Source organism: Anopheles bellator, chromosome 2 (genome assembly GCF_943735745.2).
Source record: "Anopheles bellator chromosome 2, idAnoBellAS_SP24_06.2, whole genome shotgun sequence".
NCBI classification, from domain to species: Eukaryota; Metazoa; Arthropoda; class Insecta; order Diptera; family Culicidae; genus Anopheles; species Anopheles bellator.
The window spans coordinates 1,260,802-1,287,750 of record NC_071286.1 but is presented as its reverse complement, the minus strand read 5'-3'; the positions used below and the strand labels follow the sequence as shown (position 1 = coordinate 1,287,750).

Below are 26,949 nucleotides of genomic sequence, written 5' to 3'. Positions count from 1 at the left end.
GAGTGTCATAAATTAATAAGGCCTGTGTGGAAGGTGTGGTGGTACTGTTGCTGCTGCCGCCGCCCGCAGCGCCGCAGTAGACCGTTATCAAATTATCAAGCACTAATTTATTGTCCCCAATTATTGTCGCAGTCGATGTCAGGCGTTACGGGGCCACGTGTGTGAGAGGGTGGTAATTCGCGGCTTTCCCTTCCCACCTGACTGGCGGTGCGCTCCATTTGTCACCAACCGATTCCCGTCCCGGGCCCGGTGCTTATCGGGCGAGCGAGCAAGATGGATACGCGATTTGTTTTACCTCTTTTGGCGCGACACATGGGGCTGTCGTGGGTGGGATATTAACAAACAATAAATCAATCCGCGCGCGCCCCCCATACATAAAAGCTGCGGTGCGCGCTTAAGTCTGGGGCACCTTCGAAGGCGCCACTCGGCACGGCACGGCGCCATCATTGACTGATAATTGAGCTTCGCAATGCGACACGCCGTGTCGTCACGTCGGGCCTTGTGACGCACGCAGCACTCGATCATGTCCCGTGCGCCGACGGCCTAATGGCTCCTCGATCGATCCTAAAACAACACGAAAACGTTGAAAAGTTGGTGACGGAGTTTTTCATCCATGGGCATTCGAGTTTCCATTCGAAGCAATTCAACCGGAAAATGGAGAACACAAATTTGCAGCTCCCACCTCCAGCTCATCGAACATAAGTTCGTGAAATTTCGGTAATTAGCGCCGGGCGCGGGCGAAACTTTTCCGGCCCCCCTGTCCCGTTCCGGCGCTGCTGCAAAAACCCGACACATTTTTCTCACAAACGACGGTAAAATTGTCGCACTTCCGCCTTTTTTGCCGAGGAACGCAGGAAGAGCTCGAGTTCCGAGTCCGGGAATGATGGCACACGGAACAGATTGATCCACGTCTCCCGGCGGCCGGGGATTTATGTTTTTATTGAAGGCTGGATTATTAAATTTTACTATTATTTCACTTCTTCACGGGATTCGTGCCAGACGGGAGGGTTCGGTGCCGGCGCCGTCGATCAGAATCCTTGCCGTTTTGGCTACACAAATCGGAACCAGATGAAGTTGGGGCCCAACTTTTCAATGACTCAGCCCGCCGTAACTCTTTTGCCGAAGCAGATTGGTCGGCTGCTGCTGTTGTCATTTCGAATCACCATCAACAACGATTCCCGTCTCCTTCCAATTGGCCACCTCTCGGTCGTTGCGTTTTCCGACGGGGACGGCAGAAATTAGAGTCAATGGATTTTTTCTTTCTCGCTTGCGTCACATCAACTCCTTTTTGCTCCGCTCCAAAAATGCGCGCTGCCTGCTACGCAAATGCCACTTAATTGACGTTTCATTTTTTCGCTCGCGCGTGTGTTTACATAAGACACTTGAAAGATTCAACACGGCCCCGGCCGAGCAAAAAAGCCAAAGTGTCCTCCCTTTCGGGATTGCCGTAAGAATTTACGGCAGAAAAACAGTGTCACTCTAGTTTCAATAAATTCTACAAACAGCGCAGACCTTTAATAGTGTTTCGGTGACGGCGAAGGACACAAAAAATTTAAATGGCCCCCCGCCGCTGAACGGCTGAAACGTTGCTTCAATTAGCAGCACTAAGCCTTGCCGGGGGAGAGGGCACAAAAACTTTGACCTCGCCGGAACCGAAGTTCGTCACTCGTCCTGATTTCTTGCGACCGCTCAAAACCCCGGCCGAAGGACGACACGGACACACGGATTCCGTTGAACCGTCATGGTCGTCAATCGTAAATATTGATTGCCGTCCCGGGAAAACTTTTGCCGAGGCCGAGTTTTGTTCGATCGCTCGGGCCCCCCGTCCGCCTGAAATCTGAAACTCCAATAATCCATCAATCAAAAATTAAAACAAGAGCGAACACAAGTTTTATCATGATTAAAAATGCGGCTCCGGTCCCAGCGTGCCCAGGAAGGATGGCCCATCCGCGCCGCGTCATTCCGAAGCGAAGCCTTGTCGAAACATCAAACATTTTTCGATATTTAATCAATATAATTACACCGAAAACTTTTATCATTAAGCCAGCCGTCCCCGGCAACCGAAGGATCGGACGGATCCGTTTCGGGCCCCGGCCGCTGCCTGTGTGTGTTTGCGTTTGCTTATGTGTCGCTCGCCCACCGCCCCCGGGGGAGTCCTGCCGCCATTTTTCCAACTCTTTCGCGCGCGCCGGTTGGGTTGGAGAAGAAAATCTCTTCAAACAAGGCAGCACCGGGAGCACTCGGAAGAAAGTCGGCTAATTATAAATTCTGTGTTTGTGAAAATTATCTTCTTAAGGGAAATTTATGTTTCTCTTTGGTAAAAATTTAATCCACACGCCCCGTACCTCCCGCGAGCGCATTAGCTCGGTAAATAGGGAGCCGCGAGTTGAGGGAGATAGATGGGTTCACTCCGGATCCGGTGCCAGCAACGGGGACTCTACTTCTTCTTCTGCCAACCCTCGGTGGGGGGGGGACTTTTAATCCGAATGTCATTGATTTCTGATTGTGTTCATCCATCTCGGAACCAGGGACGGCGGGAGCTCGCTCCAAGTGTGCTTCCGGAAGCACTCGACAGAAGGCTACCTTTCAACTCTTTTTAGCGAAACTCCGCTCCGAGCTCCACTCCGGGCTCCGAGCAACCGCGTCGGTGTGTGTAATATTTAATTTACGTTGCCTAATCCCGCCGTTGCACATGAGACGAGGACGACGACGACGACGAATGACATAATTAAGTCCTTTTCATTCCAACCCGCGGCTCCGCGTCTTTTGGAGAGGATCCCTTCGCGTGGGCTCCGACGGTTGGCGAAAAATCAGTTGTAATAAAACAACAACGGCTGCAAAGCCGAGTGGGAGGCCAAGACGGACCCGAATTCTCCTCTCCCTCTCTCCCTCACTCCGTCGGAGGAGGGTCTGTACGTGCGATGCGCACCCAAACGAAACGGGGCTCTTCACAATTCAAATACTTCCCGAAATGGAACGAGTCCTTCCGCGCGGTCCCCGGTCTCCCCCCCACGGGTTCCGGTTGCCGCCGGTGTCACCGAAGGACCCGCGCACACAGATACACTGACAACGAGTCACTCGAAACAGCGAGCAACGCATCCGCATCTTGGAAAAATGAAAAATTTCCAAATTTACCAATATATTCCATCATCCTCGTCATCATCATCATCATCGTCGGGTGGGCCGCGGAGGGTGCGGTGGGAGTCCCTCCCCCGCTTCACCCACCAAAGCAGCTCAACCCTTTCGGTAACCGCGAGCGGAGTATCGTTCGTCGGGATCCTTCGAATCCCTCGCCCGCCGGAAGGAAGGAACTCTCGTGACTCGGAGTTTGAGGCCCGGACAGTGAGGGGGGCCGTCGGGAGGAATTATAAATCTAAATCCTAAATTAATGCTACAGCAGCAGCGCGTCAGTCAGTCCCGGAAGGGCGACCCGGGGACAAAAGGCAGACATCGATGTGTCAACCCTTTTTCGAGGGTGTGTTCGGTTCGATCGGCGCCGATGGCGGCGTCGGCGTTTGGCGATGAATTTTACAATCAGCCGAGCGCGGCAGGCAGGCACTGGGCACTGGGTGGGTATCGACGAGCCCTAAATGGACTTTCGAGAGGACAGCGCGCACTCGTGTCTGTCTCTGTGTGTGTGCGCTGGGGGTGCTCAAAGCATCGGTTAAAAGGGGTTGATGAGTAGAAATCATCATCATTACGAACCCGAAGAAGCCACGCCGGCCGGGGCGCGGGGCCCGCCCGTGTTTCCTCGCGTTGGCCATTACTCACTTTTTAACGGTCGAAACGTGCGTGCATGCGTGCGTGCATGCCTTCCGCTGCTGCCGCGTTGTCCTTGCTTTTTTTGGTCCTTTTCCACATCTTATCTGATATGCAAAGTAGGCTAAGGGCGCGCAGCGCGTTGGCTGAGGGGCCGCTGGGAATTGACAGCCATTCGCAGATGGCATTGATTAGGAAGCGGTGACACCTTTTCGCCCGCCAAAGTACGCGATCGATGCGTGTAAACAGATATTTGTCACATATGAGCCCGTTCGATTAGTACAAAATTCGGGAGCTCGTTCGAATTATCTCAACTCGCCGATAAAATATTTATATTACGAATACTGATTATGAATTAAAAAGCTACTTTCTTTATAATCAAAGGACATTTATGATGAAAAATGTATCGTTGGCTTTTCGGTAGAAATTGTTCGAATTCTGTGCCGTTGTTTTTGTTGCCCATCAACACACTCTTTTATTTTAAGCCGGCGGAATCGTCGGCGGAAAGGGACACTTTTAAGTCCCCTTCTCGACGATTCCAAACACACACCCACATGGGTAGCAATCCTTTCCCCGGGGGCCCGAAAAAGCGGACGGATTCGGAGCGACCGACGCAAGAAAGAATCCTCTGCGATGAGGATGAAAGATGAAGGATTTCAGTTCGGTTTCGTTCGGACCGATGCCGAATCCTTCCGCGCTTCCCCACGCAGCCGGACGCCGGGCGCAGAGTCCCCCTTGCAGCCCTGCCCTCCCCCACCATGACAGCAGCAGAATTTTCCATCAATTTTTGGCTGACATGAATTATATATTCAAATTTCTGTTATTAATTGGGTTCGAGTTGCTGCTTGTCATACAAACATTAATGGCTACGCTCGTGTGTGTGTGTCTTCAGCACACATACATGCCGTTGTACGTGTGTGTGTGTGTGTGTGTGTGCGTTTTTTGCCGTTCGAATCGAGGGATTCTCGGCCCCCGGTTCCCGGCCAGTTTTCCCATTTTCCACGCTTCCCGGCGCCATCCGGGAAAGAGGAGGAAAAAGGGTTATATATCCTTCACGCTTCCCTGCCGACCGTCACCGCCACCACCGGGCGCTCCGGATCCGGGTGAGAGTGACTTTTTATGTTTATTATTTCGAATTACGACTTTTGATGTGCAGCCCTCGCTCGGTCGCTCTCACATGTGTGGCTGGCTCGGGCTTGTGTCTTATGCTTTCCGAGTTAGTTAGTCGATTTTTTCGCTAACCATCACTTCCGACCGAACCACCATCATCCGACCGAAGGCCGACCGATCAAACCCCAGGTCCTTAACCGGGTACCGTGCTGGTTCCGGTGTGCGCCATTGAACCCCGCCAAATTAACCCCTTTTTTGCCGCAAACTCCTTCGGAGGTTCGGAGGCGCCCGAAAATAAATCGCCATCGAAACACAGCCGAAAGGACGAACGGACGAAGGACCCGATGGGTTGGGTTTGATTTTTCATTTCAAATCGGGAATAATAACTCGCCGTTCCAGCCGTCCCGGTCGGCCGGGGCCCACTGGCCACCTCATCAAGCCCGGAGGGGACGCAAAATTATTAAAAATCGAATCATACACTCTTCTGCACAAGAAAACCCATCAACAATGTTGCGATCGGGGCCTCCTCAACTCGGCGCGGGGTGCTGACTCCAAGGCCCCAAGGGGGGCCTGAACCCGGCCATGTCATTCCACTTGGCACCGGCAACGGTTCCTTCGCATTTGAGTAGCGGTTGAGCAGCGAATTGTTTCCAATTGGAGAGCATCTCCTCGGTTCTCGTTAACCGCACACAGACTGAGAGAGACAGGGAGAGAATGGGGGTGAAAGGAACACCGCCAGCATCCTGGCACCGATTGTCGTTTGATTATTTTATATAATAAATATATGAATGGCTCTTTTTTATGCTCTCCTTCACGAGGACGGCGCGAGAACATCGTTTTCCTCTCGCTGCCGCCGCAGGTCGGCCACAGATCCGTGTGGTTGTGTGCGCGATATGTGGTTCAGCATCACGACGCAGGTTCCGATGGGGGACGGGCAGGAGTTCCGCTTCCGTTCCTGAAACAATCAACCAAACGAACCAAACGAACCAAACGAAAGCGAACCGAATACATATTGCTCGTTGTTTATATTTTTCATTAGGAAATTAAATGTGTGCTCCTCTCTCCGGGGACCGAGCAGACCGAGTGTCTCTTCCACCCCTTGTATGGCCTCTCCCCGTTGGGTTCGTGAAGTTTTGAAGCCGTGGAGCCTGAAAAACGCAAAAAAAAGAAATGCGGGAAAACATCACCCAAAACTCGATGCGCCCGGTGTGTGTCGGAATGGAATCTGGTATTGAATTGGAAATTACTTCTTCTCCTGCGCACGCCCTCCCCCCGGTCGGATTCCCTAACCTCCGCCCGTTTGCGCGGGGACAAAATATGATCCACCACGGACGGAGCGCCGGAGAGCAGATTGGAACCGGAAAAGTCCCGGATCGTCCCGGAGAAAATGATACGGATTTGCATATCAATTAGAAAAATAAATTATAGAAATCCTCCTTCCGTCCGTCCCCTGTGTTCGTTGCCGTGTCACGCTCGGAATGGAAATTGAACCATTGTTTCGTGGCCACCAAACCACAAACAAATCACCAGAAACCGAGCACACGTTAGGGAACGCGTCTTGCGCGGATCGAGTAAATGTTTTCTGATAACCTGACGCCATTTTATCACCGCGCTCGCCCCCTGTCCGGATGGCTTCCGTTTCCCCGCCGGATCGCACCTGGCGCTCGGGGTGGCCATAAATCAAGCTCACGATGCCCCGGGATCCTGGCCACCCGCCTCTCGATCGGCCGGTGCCGGTCTGGGAATGGTTTCGTGCGCAAACGAACACGCCATAAATGCGCCTTGGACGTGACTCGGACCGACGCACGGAACGCAAACAAACGCTCCTCGATCCACGGTGATGATGATCATAACGGGCACGGTGATGTTGGCTGCTGCCGTTAATGGTACTGGGGGCCCCCGCGCGTTAAGATGGTGCAATTGGGCCTCCGAAACACCCGGGGCCTCATGGAGAGTCCGTCAACTTTTTGGGGGACGAAGCAACGACACGAGATGGCGCTTTTTAGGTCGCGTTGCGCAACCCGCAAACAACACGGCACGGCTCGCCTCGACGCCCGGCAATCCGTAGTAATTAAATCAAATTCAGTTACCAACCCGAACGCGGGTCGCCCGGAGGTCGCTTAACGTGTCGGTGTAATTGTTTAATGTTTAATTAATCCCTTCCTTACCGCGTCTCGCCGGACTGCGATGTGTCAAAACAAACACAAGACGGTGCGCTGAGCCAGAGAAAAAACACAGGCCCTCAACGCGGCCATTTCAAGCTCGGACGCGAGAGATACTAAGTGACATTGGTTAATAAAATTTATTGTCAATTCCTTCTGTCAAACAGCCGCGATGGCGGATATCAGTGTGTGGTGCGCGTGTTGGTGTGCTGACCGCCGTGGACCGGGTTTTATCAACAACACCCACTGGACGCCCCGTTATCTGCCCACCACCATTGGTGAGCCTTTTTTGTTGCTGTGCTCTCGCCGGGTTTTTCGTCGACGATCGCGATTCACCCGGCGAGATAAGGCGACCAGGGGATGGAATGCAATGGCCGAGCGAAAAAAAAACAGAGCCGAGCGTGGAACTAAATCAAACAGTCGCAAACAAATCGCTTAAAAGCACCACCCGACCACCATCGCCGGGGCCGGGGCACTGGACTAGATAATAATTCCTCAACTCGCAGTCGCAGCAACAAAAAAACACGGCCAGGCGAGGCGAGAATTATCTTTTTCACGGGACACACCGCTGCTGCAGTCATTCCACGGCCTGATGATGCCCCCTGACTGACTGACTGGCTGGATAAACAGACACGGCCATTATCACCTCGTTTGGGGCCCGTTTCGAAATAATGGCCCCGGCGCAGTACAAAAAGTTCTAGCGAGAGCCGGCCCGCTTTAAAGCACAGCACGATCCTGCTGCTCCAAGATGGCGCTTTAAAGCCTCCTCTTAAAGCCAGATCGTTCTCGGAGAGCGCTTCGATCGATACTGAAGGGGTGCATTCGCCTGAAAAAGGATCAAAGAGGGCACCGCCGCTCTCGCTGTGTGAAGGCTCGTCTCAGAGCGATCATGCTGTCAGTGTATGTGTGTAACCCACACACCACCGCACCGGGTTCGGGTGCATTGCGAGAAGAAAAGATGCGATATCAAACGGCGTAAAAAACGGTGTCCGATGGAAGGGGAACCCCTAATCGAAACTCATCCCATTTTATTGCACGTTCAATCGCCATCGATGGGCGCGAGAGCGAGACGAAGCGCGTCGCTAGTGAGTGCCCGTGCGGTGAGCACTCACTGCTCGAATCGGCGGTCGGTGCTCACCGGCAGCGCTGCGTTCTGCTCGCACACGTGCCATTCTCGCTCGCTCCGTCTCGCTCGCCCGTCTTCGGAGGGCGGTTTCTAGCGCAACCGTTGCAATGCGAGTGTGGTATGCGTGTGCGCCTTACTCGCCCTCTCTCTCTCTCTCTCGAGTTCGCTCTCTCGCACTCACTCGCATTGGCATCGTCAACCTGACGGAAGACGATGATGCGCGGTGGGGTTCCACCGGTCGGAAGATAAACAACTCGCCGCTGTGTGGTGTGTGGTAGTGGTTGCGTCTGCTGCACACTCGTCTTCAGTCTCATCCCGACACGCAGGCCGCGCGCGCCACCAGAGAAAATTCTCCGCACACAGTTCGTTCGGGAGCGAAGTTTTCCGACGGTCGGTCGTGACCCCTGGCGCCATCTGGTGGCGCACCGCTGGGCAGAGTGCAGTTCGATCGCGATTGATTTTGGTGCCGGTGCGCCCCGCGTGTATGTGTGGTACGTGTGGTGTACGTGTGTCCAGCAGCCGAGAGATGCCCCGGAGTGGGGTTCGGTTGCAGTTTCAACGGCGCGCTGGCAGCAAGTGACGAACCCGTCCGAAATTGCGAGAAACGTCAAACGAGGGTGACAGTGCACGGGCGAATGGTGTGCCGGGGCGGAGTGGTACGGTAGCGGAGCCCCTGTGAGCTGGAAGTGTGCGGAAGCTAGTGTCCGAGGTGTTACTTTTCAACCCGTCCGCCCAACCGGAACCGAACCGAGCATGATGGAGGTGAGCACGAATCTTATCGATGAGGAGATGCGACCAGCTCGCAGCGCGACGGTTGCTGCGATGTTCGTTGTTTCCGGTTCTTTCGTTACTGCTCGGCTGTCTGTGTGCGTTTTTTAGCAGAAGCCACCGCGGGACGAGTTTTTCCGCCAGGACCCCCGAAGGAACTGTAATTTATGGCAGTTGGGAAGAAACTGCCCATAAATCAATTTCCGTTTCGACCCACCGCGGGGCCCGAGTTCCGAGTCCGAAAAGTGAAGTCGTGCGCAAGAAGTGCATTCCCAGTGCACCAGTGCACCGCACTGCACTTGTTGTGACAATTCGCTGTGGCCCCAGCGGGAGTTCCGCAAGGAGCGCGAGGAGCGCGAGGAGTTTTGCGAAACGGTACGAAAGAGCGAGAGAGAGGGCCGATGCAGTTCCAGGCCCTGAACCAATATGGAAGGAACTGAACCGCAACGGAGCATGGGCAGAGCGTGGTGCATGTAAAGTGAAGCATGTCTCGATTTTATTTATATCGAATCGAAGGCTCTCTCGGCGAAGACGGGAAAACCTGGCCCGGTGAAGGAAGCAACAAAAAACTTTGAAGAAATACGTATCATAATTCATTTTCCAGCGCCCTCACGCCACTGCTTCTGTTGCTCATTACGCATTTCCATTCGAGGGCTCCCGGGGGCCCCGGGATGGGATTTTCCGACCACTCCGACCCCCGGGTCCGGAACCCTTTCTCGGCGTGCATTCTTTCGTCGTTCCTTCGCTTCGTTCCCTGTGGCTGTCCACTTTTTTTGACTTTCCTTTCGACAACGTTGACGATGATGCAACGGCTCCTCGGTGCAACGACGACTCGCGGTGTCGTGTGTTTTCGTGGCCCCGCCGCCCTGTGTCCCGGCCCGTCTCCTGGCGACCAAAAAAAACGAGACGCAACGGCGCAACGCTGTGTCATTATGATATTGAATTTATGCATTTATGTTGAGGCCCGTTGAAGGGACCCCAGTGCGTGCGTGGTGAAGAGAATGAATCAAACGGTGGATGGATCACCGAGAAGCGGGGTGGCCGCTCTGGTTGGATGCAATAATTTATGACATCCGGTTCGGAACGGAACGGTTAGAGTTTTTGATTTCGGGCTCGAGCCGGGTCGCCGTTTTTGCGGTGACAACACTCCGATCCGATTCGCTGTTCGTTCACTGGTGTCAGAGTTTTGATTTTTTAGAGGGACTCCGCGAAGATCACAGCCTACTAGGATGTTGATGAAAAAATGCTTAATTCACTCAAACGCTCTAACGTCAACGGTTCCCACGGGCTCGGGCCCGGGACCATTGTTAATAATGAAATATATCAATCCACAACACGCCGTGCCGTCCGCCCGGTCCTCCAATTGATGCATCGCCTCCCCGGCCGATGATTTTCCATCTATTTCAGTTAAAGTTCATTCAGCATCCCGGGTTGGCAACGGCGAGCACCGCATCGCTCTGCATACTCGCTTATGTGCTCTTCCTGCCGTGTCCGTGTCTCTGTGTGTATATATAACAAGTTATCGAAATAAGGAAACGATCAATTTAGTATTCCAATTTCCATGTCCTCCGCGTGCGCTCTGCCGGTCCCTTTCGATGGTTGGCCTCCATTTGTCACCGAGAGTCGCCTTTTGACGGTTCTACGAACCAAACCCACTCACATGGCCGTCGACGACGGCGAGACCAAGGCGAGATGTAAAGCGAGGCCCGTGGCCGTGTGTGCAGCAGCCAATCAGCAACATCAACCACATTGCCATTTCGAACTTCGAGCCGTGGCCGCCGTGGCTGTTGCCGCTTCGGTAGCATATATTTCATAAATTGGTTTAGTAATTCATTTCAATTCCAAACCGGGATACCGGGCCCCTGTGTCTGCCCTGTGACTGCTCATCCATCGTCGGACCGGCCGCACCCTGCGTCTTTCGGTCGAAGACATTCAAATTTCCCACTAAAACCATTCAAAGGCGTTATTTATCATTCAATTAATATTCAATTTTATTGTATTATCTTTGAATATCGTTTGCCTGACGAACGTCCCCGAAGTCGCTCTCTCGCTCGCTCCGAAGGCACCAAAGTCCAAAGATGTGAAGCATCATCTTCGGGAAGGTCTTAAGCCGGCCCACAGCAAGGCGGCCGGGACAATGAGAAGATATACGACAACATGTTAATAGAAGCCCCGAGAGCGCTCGAGATATCGGAGGCCAATTCGAGCCATCGAAGACGACGGCCGGTCGGACGAAAGGGAGGAAATCGAAAGTTTAGGGCACACAGAACCACTTGCTGCCAGACGCCTCACCACGGCCCCCTCGGGTGGGTCGAGTGGGTCGTGAAGTGGGTGAGAAATTACACACATTCCGGGTTGGGCCGATGCTGGCGGAGAACTATTTGGCCCCAGCTTCCGGGACTCCAGAGGTGCTTAATAATTCTATTAATAAATTACAACACACATCGCACACACAGTTGAGTTAATTTATTGAATTCGATTTCAATATCAATGCCGCAGCCTTCGACGGCGAACGAGGTGTTGACTGGAGGTTGGCGTCTGGCGGAGGCTAATCTGCCGGCGAGCGTCTTCAGACGTGTCTCTCTCTCTCGATACAATATCGATTGGCAGCCGGCAGTGCCGTGGGCCGTGTGAACTCTCGAACCCGGCGCCCCGGGAGCCGGGGAAAATCTCGACCCCGAGAACAGTGGCACCTGCAACAATGGCGACGGATTACCGAGCGGCGTTCGGGACGGAGGATTGTTGTAAATTTATTAAAATCAAATTCATCGCCCAACCCTGGGCGCCCTGTGCAATTTTCGATCGATTTTTCAACCCACGGTCGACCGTGGCGGTGGCCGTAAAGTTTGGCCATAATTACATTAATTAACTCACATTGTACGCAATCCTTCCGCGTTGCATCTCACCGACGAACGCCGAACGGATAATTTTATTCAATAAAAACGGCCCAGAACTACGGCGACGACGACGACGATTCCGATCGCCTTCCTCTCGCAAATTTGCATATCCCCATCCCGAAAGGTGCCAAATAGCTCGAAAGGGGCCATTTCGGCGGCGTTCGAAAAGAACTCCGAACGCTGTCGGGATGCCCGAAACTATCTCCCTTTCTTCCCACTGTCCCGATTTCCACCCCCTGCGAGGGGCGGACATCCCTCGGCTGCTGCTTTATAGTTTTCCATTTCCCGAACCGGCCAGGATGGGACGGGAAACGGGACACGGGATATTTTTAATCAAAATTCCGAAAAATTTGTATTCCAAAAATCATCCTCCCGGGAAACCCGGCAGTGCGTCCCCGGGTGTCACCGCCCGTCCGCCCTCTCGCACCCCGCTTCGGTTCATCATAAAAATCCTGAAAACACCAAACAACACCCTCTCGTGTCGGGACGGGCCGGGCCCGGCCACTAAAAGGACCTCCGCCGCCGTCGAAGAAAGTGCATCCTCCCCGGTGCCGGGTTTGGGGTATTGATTATTCCGAGCTAAGAGCCGGACCGGCCAAGGGAAGAACGGGGGCGGAGAAAACCGGAGACATGTCCGGGAGACGATGTCTGACGGAGTGGCCCCCGTGGTGACATTTTCTTGTCACTGTCCCCGGTCCCGGCCGGCGACGGCGCGGGTTTCCGGGTTCATCTTCGCTTTTTTGGTATTTATTTTATTATTAAATATTATAAATCACTAGCACAGCCCCTCGGCATTCGGGTCCGCCCGGCTGTCGGTCCTCTGCGTTCCTCCGGACTGAAACTTTCCGATGACGGAAGGAGACACTTTCGGCGCCGGGGCCGGGTTTGAGGATCATTCAGTCATTCAGTTGGCATCAGCAGCAGCCGCAGGACCGCAGGCTTCAATCTCCTGCGGAGGGGGCGTCCGATGGGGGGCCCTTCTGGGCCGCCCCCCAGGACTCGCCGGACGCCGGAATAATATTTATGTGGAATGATAAATTGAGCAGCGGCGGGGCTCAGGCGGGATCCGAGTTCCGATTGTCTGGTGTCCTTTTGCAGCCCTTCAGCCGCCGTTGGTCAACTGTCCGGTCCGGCCCGGGACAAGCAAATGGCCACCTCAACCCCCGCCCTAGCCCGGAATCGAAGGGCGGCGTAGTAGCGCGCCAGTTCCCCAGTTGATTTAAATATTAAATGAACTATTTTATGAACCCATCCTCCGATGGCGGCGCCGACGTTCCGATTTCTTTCCGTAGAAGGGTCCTCGGCGCAAAAGGACACCCGGGCGACGGCGACTCATTTGCGTCTCAATCTTATCGAATTAGGAAATCAATTTCTCGCCCACTGAGAGCGCCCGGTCCCGGCCCAATCGTCCGGCACCGATTTTCACACGGTCCGTTAGGAATTTGGTCGCTTTAAATTTGAATATTAATTGAAAAGTGATAAAGGCCGATCGAAGCCCGAAGCCACCTCACCGGTCACGGCTATTTGCCACGCGGCCTTCCTCAGAAGGCGTCCCTTTTTTTTTCGTCCTCCAATCCCCAATTCCGTCGTCTTAAATCCCACCCCAAGGTGGCAGGTCCTGGCGCAGCTTCCATTTTCACGCTCCGTTTCACTAATTAAACAATTAAAGACACTTAATGTTGTTATTATCATTACTGGCTCTCTCGGTGAGCCTTGAGACTGGCGTCCTGGCCTTCGGTTTATGGCGGGCGCTTTTCCAATTTCCCAATCCCCGCCGCCACTCGGCTAATGATTGAATGTCGTCAAGGGGATGACGGACGGCGGGTTCTTCAGTCGAGAGCGGGCGGTGGTGGCCAGAAAAAAACCATCGTCTGGGTCGGTAAATAAAAAGCGAGAGTCCTCATCCGTCGGCCTCGTCGGGATGGGGCTCACTTCTGCAAATGAGACCGGAAACGGAACCACACGGACTCGGCAACAGTAACTGGACCGATACCGGGCCCAAAACCCGAGGTTCCGGTGCGCCTCGAACGTGACTTAATTGAATGATCTGCTTTCGTAGTAAATTAATTCAATTGGCTGCTCCGCGCCCGGCGCACCGGCACCAGTTCCGGTCGCTTTCCGGTTCGATTCCGGACCAACGTTAAGTAGGTCCTGCCGGCAGGCCACCTTCAGCTTTTTTCCGGCCCTCTGGAGAATCCGCACGACGAATCTCAATGATCTGCATGAGTGAATTTTTAAATCAGCAGTCCCCTTCGCCATTCGTCTTTCGAACGCTTTGGTCAAAGAAAGGACTCCTTCCGACCGAAGTCCACGATGGCCAAGATGGCGAAGTATCGCCAAACCTATTGCGCGTCCAATTTCACGAGATAATGATTATTGGATTAGAGATTATTATCAGCAGCAGCAGCAGCAGTGGCCCGGTTTATGGTGGCCGAGCCCGAGTTTTGTGGTCGCCACCAGCTAATTCCCGTCCCGAGCTGGGAGGTGCTGGGGCCGATCCACCCACGCCGTTCTAATTAAATTCAGCCATCGATTCGTGGGGGGCGACCAAGACAAAGGAAGCTGCAACTGAATTCCCCGGACACCCGGCCCAGCTCGGGCGCCATTGGAAAGAAAAACATAAATTCCAGGACGTGAATCCCCAACAAATCCACCCTCCGACCGACCGAGTCGGGTCCTGGCTACGAATCAAACGGACCGTTACAACACACTCCGGGCCGGCGTCGTCCTGTGGAAAACTAAAAATTGAAATCCTGCAAAATATTATTTTAAAATATCCAACCCACCCCCGACGGCGGCGGGGAGGGTCAGCAGATCCCTTTAAGCCCTCTCCCCTCGACCCCGGGCACCCCTCCGTGGGTTGTTTACGACCCCGGAAGAGCCGGAATTACGACGATACGAGCGAGAGATAAGGTTCCGGATTAGTTGGCCCAATGGCCCCGGGGACTGGGCCGGGGTTGAAAAGTCAAACTAGCACCCCCAGGTGCCCCACGGTTCCCCCTCCCGCCTGGGCCCAATTGGTTAAAAATGTGACCGTTTTCGACTGGTAAATGAATTATCGTCAAGCGGAGAGGAACTCTTCCGGGGCTTCTCGGGGAAAGTTTTGCGTGTTTTCCGTGTCGACCGTCGCCTTCCTGATAGTTGGCCACGTCCGGTGGTGATAAGCAGACCACCGGGTGGGGAACGTTCCTGAACCCTTTTGCCCGCAGTCGGATGCTCATTTGCCTAAAAATTCCCCAAATTATGATTTATACGAAGCCTCAGGTCCTCATTTGGCTAACATCCCACTCTCTCTCTCTCTTTCTGTTTTCATTTTAGGTATGTTTCCATGACAACCCTGTGGCCAACCCTGCTGTTGCTGCGGCTGCTGATGATGATGAGGAGTACGGGCAGCGTAATTTTTGTATCACTTAACGCAACGATCGGCAATTTCGCATGCGACGCTCCTAATGGAAAGCCGGCGAAACAAACCCGGAACCGGAAGGCGGCCGGAATGGTATCGGCGCGCGCGCCCGACGCCTCAAGCAGTCGATGGAAAAACAAGAAAAATTGCTATTATCTGTTTTCCCTCCCTCGGTCGACGCGAAAGTCGCATTTCCGGAGCATCTTGGCGGTGGCCACACGAAACGGAGCTCTCTCGCTCTCTCTCTCTCTCTCTCTCTCGCTGTGTAAATCCATTACCAGAATGCATTTCGATAATGAGTCCTTTTCGGATCGGTGGTTCTCCGGTCGCGACGGTAGCGGAGGTCCTTTTGGCATCGCAAATGAACCACGGCTTCTGCGTCCGGATAATGGTGCGACAGATCCATTAATGGATGGATTGAAACCGCACCGCCGTTGCGGTGGGTGGAGGGCGACCGAAACCGGGGGCCGGAACGGGAGGCCATTTTTCACCGATTCTTGATATGACACAATGACGGATTCTTGGCGATATTATCATCATCCCTTTCTCGGGTCGATTCCGCTTTTTTTTTTGCGCTACGACTCTTTCGGGTGGCCGCTGTTTATCACACATACACCGAGTCCTCGATGCGTGTGTTCTCTAAAACGCGCATAAATTTATGTTTTATAATGTTACGCCACGGTGCCCGGGCTCCCGTAAAGGGTTCATTTTAAAGCCAGCCCCGGATTGATGGCAAACGGAGGCGAAAAAAGCAGCGGCAGAAGAAGAGCATCTCCCACATGTACCAGCGCACCACATCCATTAACCCCCGCCCGTTCCGGCCCCCCCCGGAAGCCCCGGGATCGAAAACAAAGCGGCAAAAAACGCGCACACATTTTGGACCAAAAAAGGGATGACGGCCGCCGCCACCACGGCAGTGTCCTTTCGGTTGCGTTTGGGGTAATGATTATTACTTATACATTTTTCAGCCCTCCACCTTGGCCGCCCCTCCGTGTGCGCGGTGCCGTGCGTCTCCATAATTCTCCGGCCAGCCGGCGGCCCGGGGTCTTGATGAAGGACGCTCTCGGGTGTCCGCGCGTCCCTTTTTTATCTCAGCACATTGGAAAGTGGCACTTTTCAGTGGTTTGCGGACAATATTTCTGTCCCCCCCGCCACCCGGTATCCAGTGCCCAGCGGGTTTATCATCAAACGATAGGATGACACGGTCCTCACGGTGTCCTGTCCACTTCGCCTAACCCTAGAGGTGTGTACTAGGCACCGAGCGAGAGGATTACATTTCGGCCATTTCGGTGGCCACTTCGATAACTCAAAACATGATCGCGATAAAAAACATACACGGCGCCACGGACATGGAAGCTTTCGCGCGGGTTACGAAAAAGGACTTTATGAGTGGGGCCACTTTCTCTCCGGCCCGCTCTTTATTGCTTATGTAAAATTGAATATTAGCACAAACGAAGGCGCTGGTATCGCGATGTTTATGGCATCGCTCGATGGGTGATGCTATAAAAGAAGGGTGCTATAAAAAGAAACGAAGCACGCGGCGCGGAGATGAAATATTCATGAAACGTCATTCGGCACTCACTTACTCGAGAAACTATTTTCCGGGAGTCCCTTACCCGGTCCCCTCTATTGTTTCGAGGCACCGTATTTGCGAATCAGCATCGCGAAATGACCATCAATCCATTAATAACTATCATCCCTTCCGGACAATCCGGCTGGACACACGAATTCGACACACAAAACACAATGGTCGTTGTCGTCCGCGCGCTATCGCTCTAATCACTTCGAGTGGAGCCGGTCGGTCACACAATGGTCGGTCGCTCGGACGACAAACCAAAAAGGGGAACCGCGGGAACCGACCAAAAACAAAAAAAAAGGGCGTACGGAAAAGGACACGGCCCCGTACGTTGGAGTTGGACATAATTTTTCAATTTGGTGATCGTTCGTTCGTTGCCCAAATGAGCGCGAAAGGGTTTGGTCTCTATTCATCCGCCGCGCCCAAGGACCCAGCGAACGAAGCGCGCGCCGTATCATGTATGCATATTCATAAAAATGGCGTATAGATTATTTGGTTGCTGTCAAAAAATATTTGCGTGAACAACGGAAAACAAAACCCATGCGCTGTGCCCGGGATGAGAAAAGGATGTAATTCTCGGGTCGGAAGGCCCGAGAATCATCCTCCTTGTTGAGCGGCGCTTTATTGTTGTTGTTGTTGGGCCGGGCCTTGCGGACGACCCGGGCCGGAATCGACATGATCGTCCACTTCATTTATTACCCCAGCGCATGTATCATACTCGGGGTTTATTTTTCTGCCTCCTTTTTTGGGGCAAATTATTGTCGGAGTCGGACAATCGCGGTACATCGAGAGCCAAATCTTACGTCGATAATAGAATTAGAAGCCACGCAGTGACAGACGCGAGCCGTGCCGTGCCAGGCGTCTCCATTTATGCTAACCAGCTTCGGAGTGGTCAGCGCGGCCGGACCAACCTAATTCAATCACTGTGCGCCGATGTGTCGCCAAAAATTTGTAATTCAATCACGCCACGAGCCGACGACCGAGTTGTCACTCTCCCAGGCTTCCCGTCCCAGGCTTCCCGAAGTTATGAATGTTAACGATTCGATTAGTTTCGGGCGGACTGTCGGCGAATCGCGGCCGGTCGACGAAAGAAACATTAAAATTCCATCCAACGAGGCGCGCCGCTATCAATATCGCGGATGCTGCTCCGGAGTCGTGGAGTCCCCCTCGGGTTTTTCCGTCCGCGTTCGAATCAATAGGGAAGTCTGGGGAAGCGCCGCGAATCGGCCTTTTGAGTTTGAAGCATCGCAACTGTCAAATGTCAACCGCGACGACACAAGTGACACACTGCGGCCAGGACCGGAGCAAACCGGGCGCGGGGGACCCATCCATCTAATGAGGATCAATTTCTATACAGCTCCCCGGTCCCTTTGTGGGTCGTTAAAATTCAAGTGGCGCAGCCATATTCCGCCGCTGGTTGCGCACTTCAACCTCAAGGCTCTCCAACAGCATCGGAGGATGCCTTGCCGGGGTTTACTTTTAATTACACCCCAGCAGGCCGCGCGGCATATTGATGTACACAAATAAATAATATTTTTCAATACCCTCGACCTGGCGACGGTCGGGATGTCGCTATCGGACGAGGCGGGCAAACAAGCGCGGGCACTCCAAAAAACCGTGAAATCCTCGCTCTTGAATGCTCTCCTCTTTGGCCGGAGAACTGGTGCTCCGCGGAGTGATAGATAATCTTGACGCTGCCGTCAGGAGGACATGGACCCGGGACTCATGTCAGATATATAATATTTGTCCACCTGCACCACCAAACTCCTGTCCGAGACGGGCTAAAAAAAGACCCCGGCCCGGTCCGAGTAACGGTCGACTGATTTGAAATGGTAATATTAAGAGGTATATATCATTCGTGTGTAGGTTTCCTCGTTTCACTCTCGAGCACATCCTTCCGATTCCGTTTCCGGCCAGCGCCGAATCGATTCTCCTCTTTTTTTGGTTCGGCCTCAGAGTGACAGAGTCCGCTGCTCCACGAGTGATGACGGCCCGAAAACATCAAGATTCATCAAGTGCCCCGTCGGCCGACGCAGGACGATGGTCATCTTTTGGGCCACACCGGTCTACCGGTCGGTGCCGAATCGGCCCGGGTTCCCCGGACATATATTTATAAAATTTATATCTATTTACATGCATTCGAGGGCCACCACCGGAAGCCCTCGTCAGACGCGCAAGTTCTCAGACGTGAATCCCGCCGAAAGGATTACGGACCTCGGTCGGCTGACTCGAGAGGATGTCCTCGTGTGCGCATATTTTCTCCTCGCTTTTTTTTGCTGTTGGCCGCCGTAGTATCTGGCGAATGAAAACTCATCCATCCGGTGAGGCCGTGGCCGTCCGCAGTCGTCATCTTTCTCTATCAAGCGAAAGGAGCCGCCGTGTGTGGGGTCCGCCGTATCGTCCCGGGGAGTTGATCTGGATTAGAAACCGCACAAAAGACACACAAAGCGGGGCCACACGATTTTGATGATGTTTCCCGGGGAGAAAAAACCGGAAAATCTGTACCACCAATCCGAGGTCCTTCACGGAGCCGGAGCGAGAGAGAGAGTATGTGTAATGAAAATAAATTGACGCTTCTGACGTTGTCCATATCCTTTCGAGAGGCGCACCAGCAGCATTCCGGTGGCCATAAATTAGTCAATACAGACTCGTGTGGTGTCCTGCGGCGTGGTCTTATGATGGTCCCGTAGTGATTAATCAACGGGTTACATCCGATCCCCGGCAAAGGACACTCGGCGTACCAGGGCGAGATAATGAAAAATTGACGTGGCGCATCCGGCCCTCAGACGTCAGCGACCATTTCTTGCTTTCAAATGAAATGGCCACTAAGTACACGACACACCGCGGATGATCAGTAATTAAAATCGATCGGGGACCACTATTTGCTCTTCATCAACCGGGCGGACTCAAAGGACTCGGTTGGCTGCTGCCGGCCGACGGAATCGATATCCAATATTTGTAAAAGCGCCACCATCAGCACCATCATCGTGCGCTGCTTTTAACCTAATAATCTCCAAATATTATTTCATCTCGCCGTAAGGACGAGCACCGAAAACCGGGGTTCTGAAAACCGTCCGCGGACGATAGCTACCCAAACTCTCCAGTCCGAACGCTGAAAGAGTCGCTGAAGTAGATAAAAGAATGCCGCTCGAATGGTCCGGTAAAATTGGGATGGCACCAAAAAAACCGCACACATCGGAAGGGATTTTCCGGTCGCCGGATCGGACCGTGGCCAGGTGATCGCCATTAAGAGTGGCGTCGATTTTAAAAACATGAAATTTATGTTACAATCCGTCCCGGCAAAACAACAACAACAAAAACAATAATCTCTCCCGGAGTACGGGATGCTGCCGCTGATGGCCACGGTGGAGTCATTGGCTCGAAATAATCCAAACGCACACATACACGCCAATAACATCGTCCGTCGTGTGCGGGCATGGAATCGTCCTAGAACCACGGGCCCCCTTTCAGAGGGTTCGATTGGAATTCGTGCGCCCTTTTCGCGGGCAATTTTCTTCCATCGAATTCAACTTTCTCCGAGACCGGATTGCAGAATGGCGATGGCTGCAAGTTATTAATTTCCCATCCATCTTCCCCGTTTGATGGTTGTGTTGTGTTGAAAAACTTTCGCCGCTCTCCGGAATAGTTTCTCGGAGTTGTTGCGGCTGTTGTCTGTAACACGCTCGAAATCGAATTGGAAAGAAGCTCCAGAGAACCCTTTCCACGGGGGTGGGCGAGGTTCGTTTTCCAACCTCACCAGCTAGCCATTCCCGGAATGCCGAAGTTCGACGTTCGATTCGATTCGGGGGAGACCGGAAGTGAGCAGCAGAATCCGGCGTCTCTGTTCGGAGCGAAATTTGCGGTATCGTATTTACACGATTTTGATTTATCGTGCCGCCTACAATCGGTGATGGTGGCGGTGCTCTCCGCCGAGAATCCAGCCCCCTCCCGGTCGCTTTTCGGAGGACGAGTAAACGACGTGAAAATTAATGAATCAAATCGCTATCGGTTCGGTCGGGCGCGCAATCCTTTCCGTTGTGTGTGCGTTGCGGGGGGAGATCCCAAGAATCCCAAGTTGCCGTCGGCCCACATCGATCTTAAGTCCCGAAGTCGGGTTGGGAGTGATTGGCAAAGATTTATCCAGCAGACAAATTCCTGACATTTCTTGGCTTCACCGGAATTGACATCCGCTCGGGGAAGGGTCGTCTCAGCAGCCGCACTGTTGGCTGCAACAATCGCAGCCGTCCTTGGGCCGATTTATATTTATCACCGTTTAATAGATTGGCAATACGGTGGCCTCCTGACGGGAAATTAATTAATTTTAGAATATTATATTTCCGACACCACATTGCGCCTCCCGAAGGATGTACATATCCGGAGCGGGGTTCGCCTACTCCGTTCGGTCGAGCTGTCAATTCGCGAGCGCGCACCAACACCACCACCACCATTAATCATAAACACCACGTTAGGCGCATACGTTCGATACTGAAAAGCCGTGTTCTGTTCTGCCCCGCTTCCAGATATCGCTCCTGTTCGAGGAGGTCGGCCGGCTGCGGACGGCCATCGCCAACATCCAGGAGTCGCACAACCTGCAGATCCAGCGGCTCGAGGACCGGCTGGAGGAGAAGCGCCAGCACATCGTGCGGCTCGAGTCGCGCATCGAGAAGCAGCAGGACTTTGACGACATCAAGAAGGAAAATAGGTACGTAACCGGTGGCCAGCCACACGTTTTTGAATCCCATTACCGGAAGTAGGGTGCGATTTCCTTTTCGTTTTTTTCTGGCCCTGGGGGTTACCGACCACGCGGTAAACAAAAACATCAAACCCACACGCCGAGCGAGGGTGGCCACCCTTCGCGGGAATTTAAAAATCTGTGGATTCTGTGTTTTCGGCCCCTGTGACTGTGGGTTTTCCACAAAGATATATGTGTCAGTGGATTACGCGGAGCATATGAGCGTTCCTGTGGGTAGGCCAGGGAGTAGGTCAAAGGTTGGCGTAAATCCGGCACTAACGGGGTTCCTCTTCTCCTTCTTCCGCTCGTTTCAGCATGCTACGCTCGGTGGACCTGAGCGCGTCCCACGAGTCAAAACAATTCCAGGAGCTGCTGCTCGAACGCACCAAAGCGCTGGCGGCCCAAACCGAAGCAATCAAATCGTCGTCGGCCAACTCGGAAGGTAATTTTGCGGCCCACTTTCCGTCGTTTTATTTTTTTCCGTTCGCCCTTTGATTTAGCACCCGAGCAAGCATCGCTTTTTTAGCATAAGTTCCACCCCACGCCCAGAATTCGCAGTTGAAAGTATGATTTCTCTCCCTCCCGGGACACACTAAGCACTAAACAACACACAATGTCTAAGCCCCCGGCGGGGTGCATCATCGATCGGTCGGCAAGTGCAATAACTTTTAACACCGTCGACGTCGCGCCGACGGATCGTAAACTCGCGTTCGGAATTTAGATTCAGAACGCGTCTAATGAACGCGCGTCGCGACCGTGGCCATAAAACGCCCGGGACACACACAAAAAGTGCAATCAGTCTAAGCAACGACGCCGCTGCAGTTAAATGCAGCCTGGCGCCACGTTTTACAACTCCGCCGCGAGGTGCGAGCGCCGATAACGATGACGCCCGATATCGGATACCGATCAATCGGAACAGCGCAACTGACGTCTGAAGTGTTCACGCTTCGGATGTAAACAAACGGCGTTGGAGGTCCGCGCATGTGTCTACACCATCCACGGCGCATTAATGATCGATCTCAAGCAGCTGCCGCTGGGTGGAAAATGGGCCCCGGCCACCCTTTCGGAAACTTATGGCTTATGGAAACTTCTGATTTTCCTTTCTCACGCTGTGCGCCTGTGCGCTGTTGTTGATCGAGTTCGTTCGCTACACTCTTCCCCCTTGGGGGTATTAAATTTTATTTTTACGACCGACCAACCGACCGGCCGAGTCCATCGCCCACATACACGCTTGGCTCAGATTTTTCGGAGCTCGCACGAAAACAATCCGGATCACCACCGGCCACACCAGTTCACAATCAATAAACGTTTCATCGAAGTCGCACAACGCAAATCTTGGGGCCATTCGGTGGATCGAGGGACATTATTTCTCCCACGCTGGGCCACGGTTGCGAAAAAGAAACGGAAAAAAACAAACGAAGCTCCATTATTCGCTGTCAATGGGGAGTAGCTGTCAGTTGCTGTGCTGGCTGACTGAAGAAAACAATCCGATCGCCTACTTGGACTTGGTCGCTGCCTTTGAATTCGAACGAGAGTCAAGAGGGACCGGCCAGGTTCGGGGAAGATGGCAAGTGATCGAACAACGACGCCGTGTGGGCGCGATGATGGAATTATTGAAATTTATCGCTACTGTTATTATTGTTTCGCGTTCGATCTCTCGCTCGCTCGCTCTCACTCGCTCGCTCACTCACGCTCACTGCTCGCCTTTGACAGCTCGTTCCCACCGTTTGTTACCGTTTCATGGGAAAATAAACATGTTTTACATAAGTTTTCTTCACTCGCGGCGCAAGAGCGGGCGGCCCATTCACCACCCACCCACCCGAACACACATACACTCACGCACAGCACACACGTTCGATCCCAAAAAAGGCCCTAACGATGGTCGATAAAATCGGAAATATGGGAATACCGTTTGTGTTTGTTTACGTTTCGGGATTCGCCTTTGACGTTCGCCGGGGGCGCGCTGTCAATCGGAGCGCGCGCCCGGCACTTGGGCGCACTTCGGGAATTTTTATTTCCGTTCCTTTTTTGATTTATTGGCGTCTCGCGGGAGAGAAGGAGCAAGCGGGGGTTCCCATTTTTGTTAAATGTCCCTCTCTTTCTCTCTCTCTCTCTCTCTCTCTTTTCTGCGACCGGTTTGTAGGATCTCCACGTGGCCGGGTTCATGATGATACCACCACCGGCAGCAGTGGTGGTGTCGCCCTGCAACCCACCCGCGCCCTGTCGCCAACCGCCAACACCGGGGGGCGCACTAGCGCCCACAGTAGTAGTAGTAGCAGTAGTAGTAGTGCTGGTAGTAGCATTGGAAGTGCCACTGGTTGTGTTGGTAACGCTAGTAACGCCAGCAGTGGGCCCATCGAAGGCGAGTCGCGTAACGCTTGTAACGACCTCACCGCCGCGGCCACCGGCAACTACCACCACTCGTCCTCGTCCTCCTCCGCATCCACCTCCGCTTCCGCCACTAACACCACCGCAGGCGGGAGCAATGCGTCGAACGAGATTAACAATAATTCGCTCGCGTCGACACCCGGGCCACATCACGTCCCGCGGGTCCCTTCGCACCAGGGCTCACCCCAACCACCGCCGCAACCCCCGTTGCGTCCACCGTCTGCCCCGAACGGTGGTCCAGCCGCCGGTGAGGTGGCCGGGCTGGGGTCCTTCCTGCCGCCACCGCTTCAGAACGTGGAGCAGTTCGGGTCGTTCCTGGGCGAGGAACTGGTCAGCAGCTGGCGCCGGGCCGGAGCACTGGACCTACCGCTGCCGCCACCTCCGCCCGGGCTGGCCGCCGCCGCCGCCGCCGCAGCCGCCGCAGCAGCCGCTGCGGCTCGCAACCCGGCCTTACTAATGAACCACCACCACCATGTTGTTGTTAACTCGCCCCCGACAGATCTGGCCGCGCTCGGGCACCACCACCACCACCCGCACCTCCACGCCGGCCAGCACCACAGCCTCCAGCACCACCAGCCGGGCCCGGGCAGCCACGACGGGCAGGACGGGAAGGCGAGCAGCCTGCACGAGAACTCGTCCTCGGCCAGCACGCCGATCCTGCGGGAGGACGCGTCGTCCCGGCACGACGAGCACCTGAACGGGGGCGGCCTCACGCCCATGTCCATCTCGAAGAGCCCGCTGGAGGACAACAACAACACGCTGGGCGCCCTCGGGCGCATGGACGGTGGCGCTAGCGCCGCCGCCAACCTCATACAGGGACTGCCGTTTCAATTCCCGGAGCGCGGCCACTTCCGGTTCGCCGACTCCGCCGACCTGCAGATGCCACCGGGCGCGATGGTCGGCCGGCTCGGCGACTCGCTCATCCCGAAGGGCGACCCGATGGAGGCGAAACTGCAGGAGATGCTGCGCTACAACATGGACAAGTACGCGAACCAGAACCTCGACACGCTCCACATCTCGCGCCGCGTCCGGGAGCTCCTGTCCGTGCACAACATCGGCCAGCGGCTGTTCGCCAAGTATGTGCTGGGCCTCTCGCAGGGCACCGTGTCGGAGCTGCTGTCGAAACCGAAGCCCTGGGACAAGCTGACGGAGAAGGGCCGCGACAGCTACCGGAAGATGCACGCGTGGGCCTGCGACGAGAACGCGATCCTGCTGCTCAAGTCGCTCATCCCCAAGAAAGGTAAGTCATCGAACTCCCTTTTCGGGGCTCCCCCGGGGACGTTGCATTAATATTCCATAGCGTGGAGCATAAGCGGGCGAGCGCACCGCTCGCTGGAAACGCTCGGCAGCATAAATAATGTTTTATTAAAAAAGTTTCCAATGGGGCGCCCCAAGGAGCTCGCGGGGCCCAGGGCGCCTTGCGTCTGCGATGTTTTAGCGCAAACAGAAAAACTCTGGCCGCGGGCTGCAATCCACGGCATCGAAAAGTGCATCCTCCGCCAGCCGCGATCTTGAGCTGCTGCTGCTGCAAGGAAGAGTGTCTAAAGGTAGACAGAAGGGTTGTTTGTCTTGGCCACGGAGACCGAGACCGGAGAGAGAGAGAGAGTGAGACCACTTCATGGTACAGCCAGGCCGGGGGCCAAGATTAATATCGAAATTTCACCAAATTGGCAGATTTCTGCTGCACGGCTTCAAGGGGCTCTGACTTTTCATCAGTCGCTCCGAGCGGAAGTTTTGTGCCCGTGCACTTCCGGCGCAAGCTCCTCCGTCCAAGGATTGGTTTGTAATTAATATTTCCCTGTGATTGCTGCTTGTGTGTGCGAATGTGCTCCAGCCGCAAATCAGTGTCCTTCTTTACCCGCCTCGGGGATATCCTTTTTTCACTCCGTGTATCGCCTCCTTACGATTGTAACGCGCTCAACCGAACAACGGAACGCTGAAATCGGAAAAAACGGAAAGAATGTCAATTCGGTTGCTCTTTTGATTAATCACACACATAGAGAGAAACGGAGTCCTTTCGTGGGCACGCTCCGTTGAGCGGTAACTAGCGGGACTTGCGGCGCCCCACTTCAAGGAACTTTTCCTTTCATCGATCTCCTTTGTGAGGGTGACATTCGCCTGGCACTGTCGATATCGAGGCGCAACCCCTTTGCCGGGCCACTGCCATGGCAATCGCTTGGTTGGTCCTGGAGTCGGAGTCGTGGAATAATTATTGAGCAAAGAGCGCACCGACGGTTCGTACGGATTGCTGCGATTGTTTGAGGCGGAAATCCGGATGCGAGCTCACCTTCCCGTCGCCCGTGACAACCAGCCCAGCCCAGCGGGTGACAGCTGTCAAGTGGTTTGCTTACAAAACGCGTTACAACGACGCCGGTTCGGCCCGTCGTGCGATGCGAAAGTTTGATTTCGGGTCAAATATTTGAAAATGTGATTAATTGTCCCCCGAGTTAATCCCCGGAGCCCCCCGGTGGCACTGGGACGTTTGTTCAATTAATCGAACGGGATAATTTAAATACGCGCACACAATGCCCCAGTTGCCGAAACCGAATTCATCAATTATTCACATCAAACACGGAGGGAGTCCCAGGGCCCCTGCTTCTGGGCCACATGTGCCGCCCTTTCTTACGCCAAAAGAAAATCGCACCATTGTGGCATTGTCGTGCGGTGGGGTTCCGGCCCGCCCTCTGCTCTGCAGTCAGCGAACGTTCCGTTGCGATAATTGCCGTCTTGAATAAATTATAGATAAAGGCAATTTATAGGCCCCATAAAGACAGGGCCGCCTGACGGTGCTGTGGCCCCCTATGCCCGAAAGAATTTCCACTTTTATTTTGGCGCAACCCAGCGCGGAAAAATCGATTACCGCTAATCCGCTCATTAAACGGCGCTTCTTTCGCGTTTTTGGGCCCAACAATCCACACCGCCATCTTTCGGTGGAGCGCCTGCACTGTATGCTACACGCAAAGCACCTCCAAGTGTGTATGTGTTTACATATGGAAATGAGGGCTCCGGTCGGGCGCTCAAAACTCCG

The 26,949-nt window shown here is 54.0% G+C and overlaps 1 protein-coding gene across 1 annotated transcript in view; it reads left to right on the top strand.

The window, feature by feature from the left end:
* The window catches only part of LOC131211616 (homeobox protein cut), a 124,371-nt gene that overhangs the window by 81,772 nt on the left and 15,650 nt on the right, over positions 1-26,949 (top strand). The window contains exons 3-6 of the mRNA XM_058205170.1: positions 21,322-21,503; positions 21,848-21,975; positions 23,677-24,425; positions 24,474-25,161. Of these exons, the coding sequence (XP_058061153.1) occupies positions 21,322-21,503; positions 21,848-21,975; positions 23,677-24,425; positions 24,474-25,161 (1,747 nt within the window). The remainder of the gene's footprint in view (positions 1-21,321; positions 21,504-21,847; positions 21,976-23,676; positions 24,426-24,473; positions 25,162-26,949) is intronic.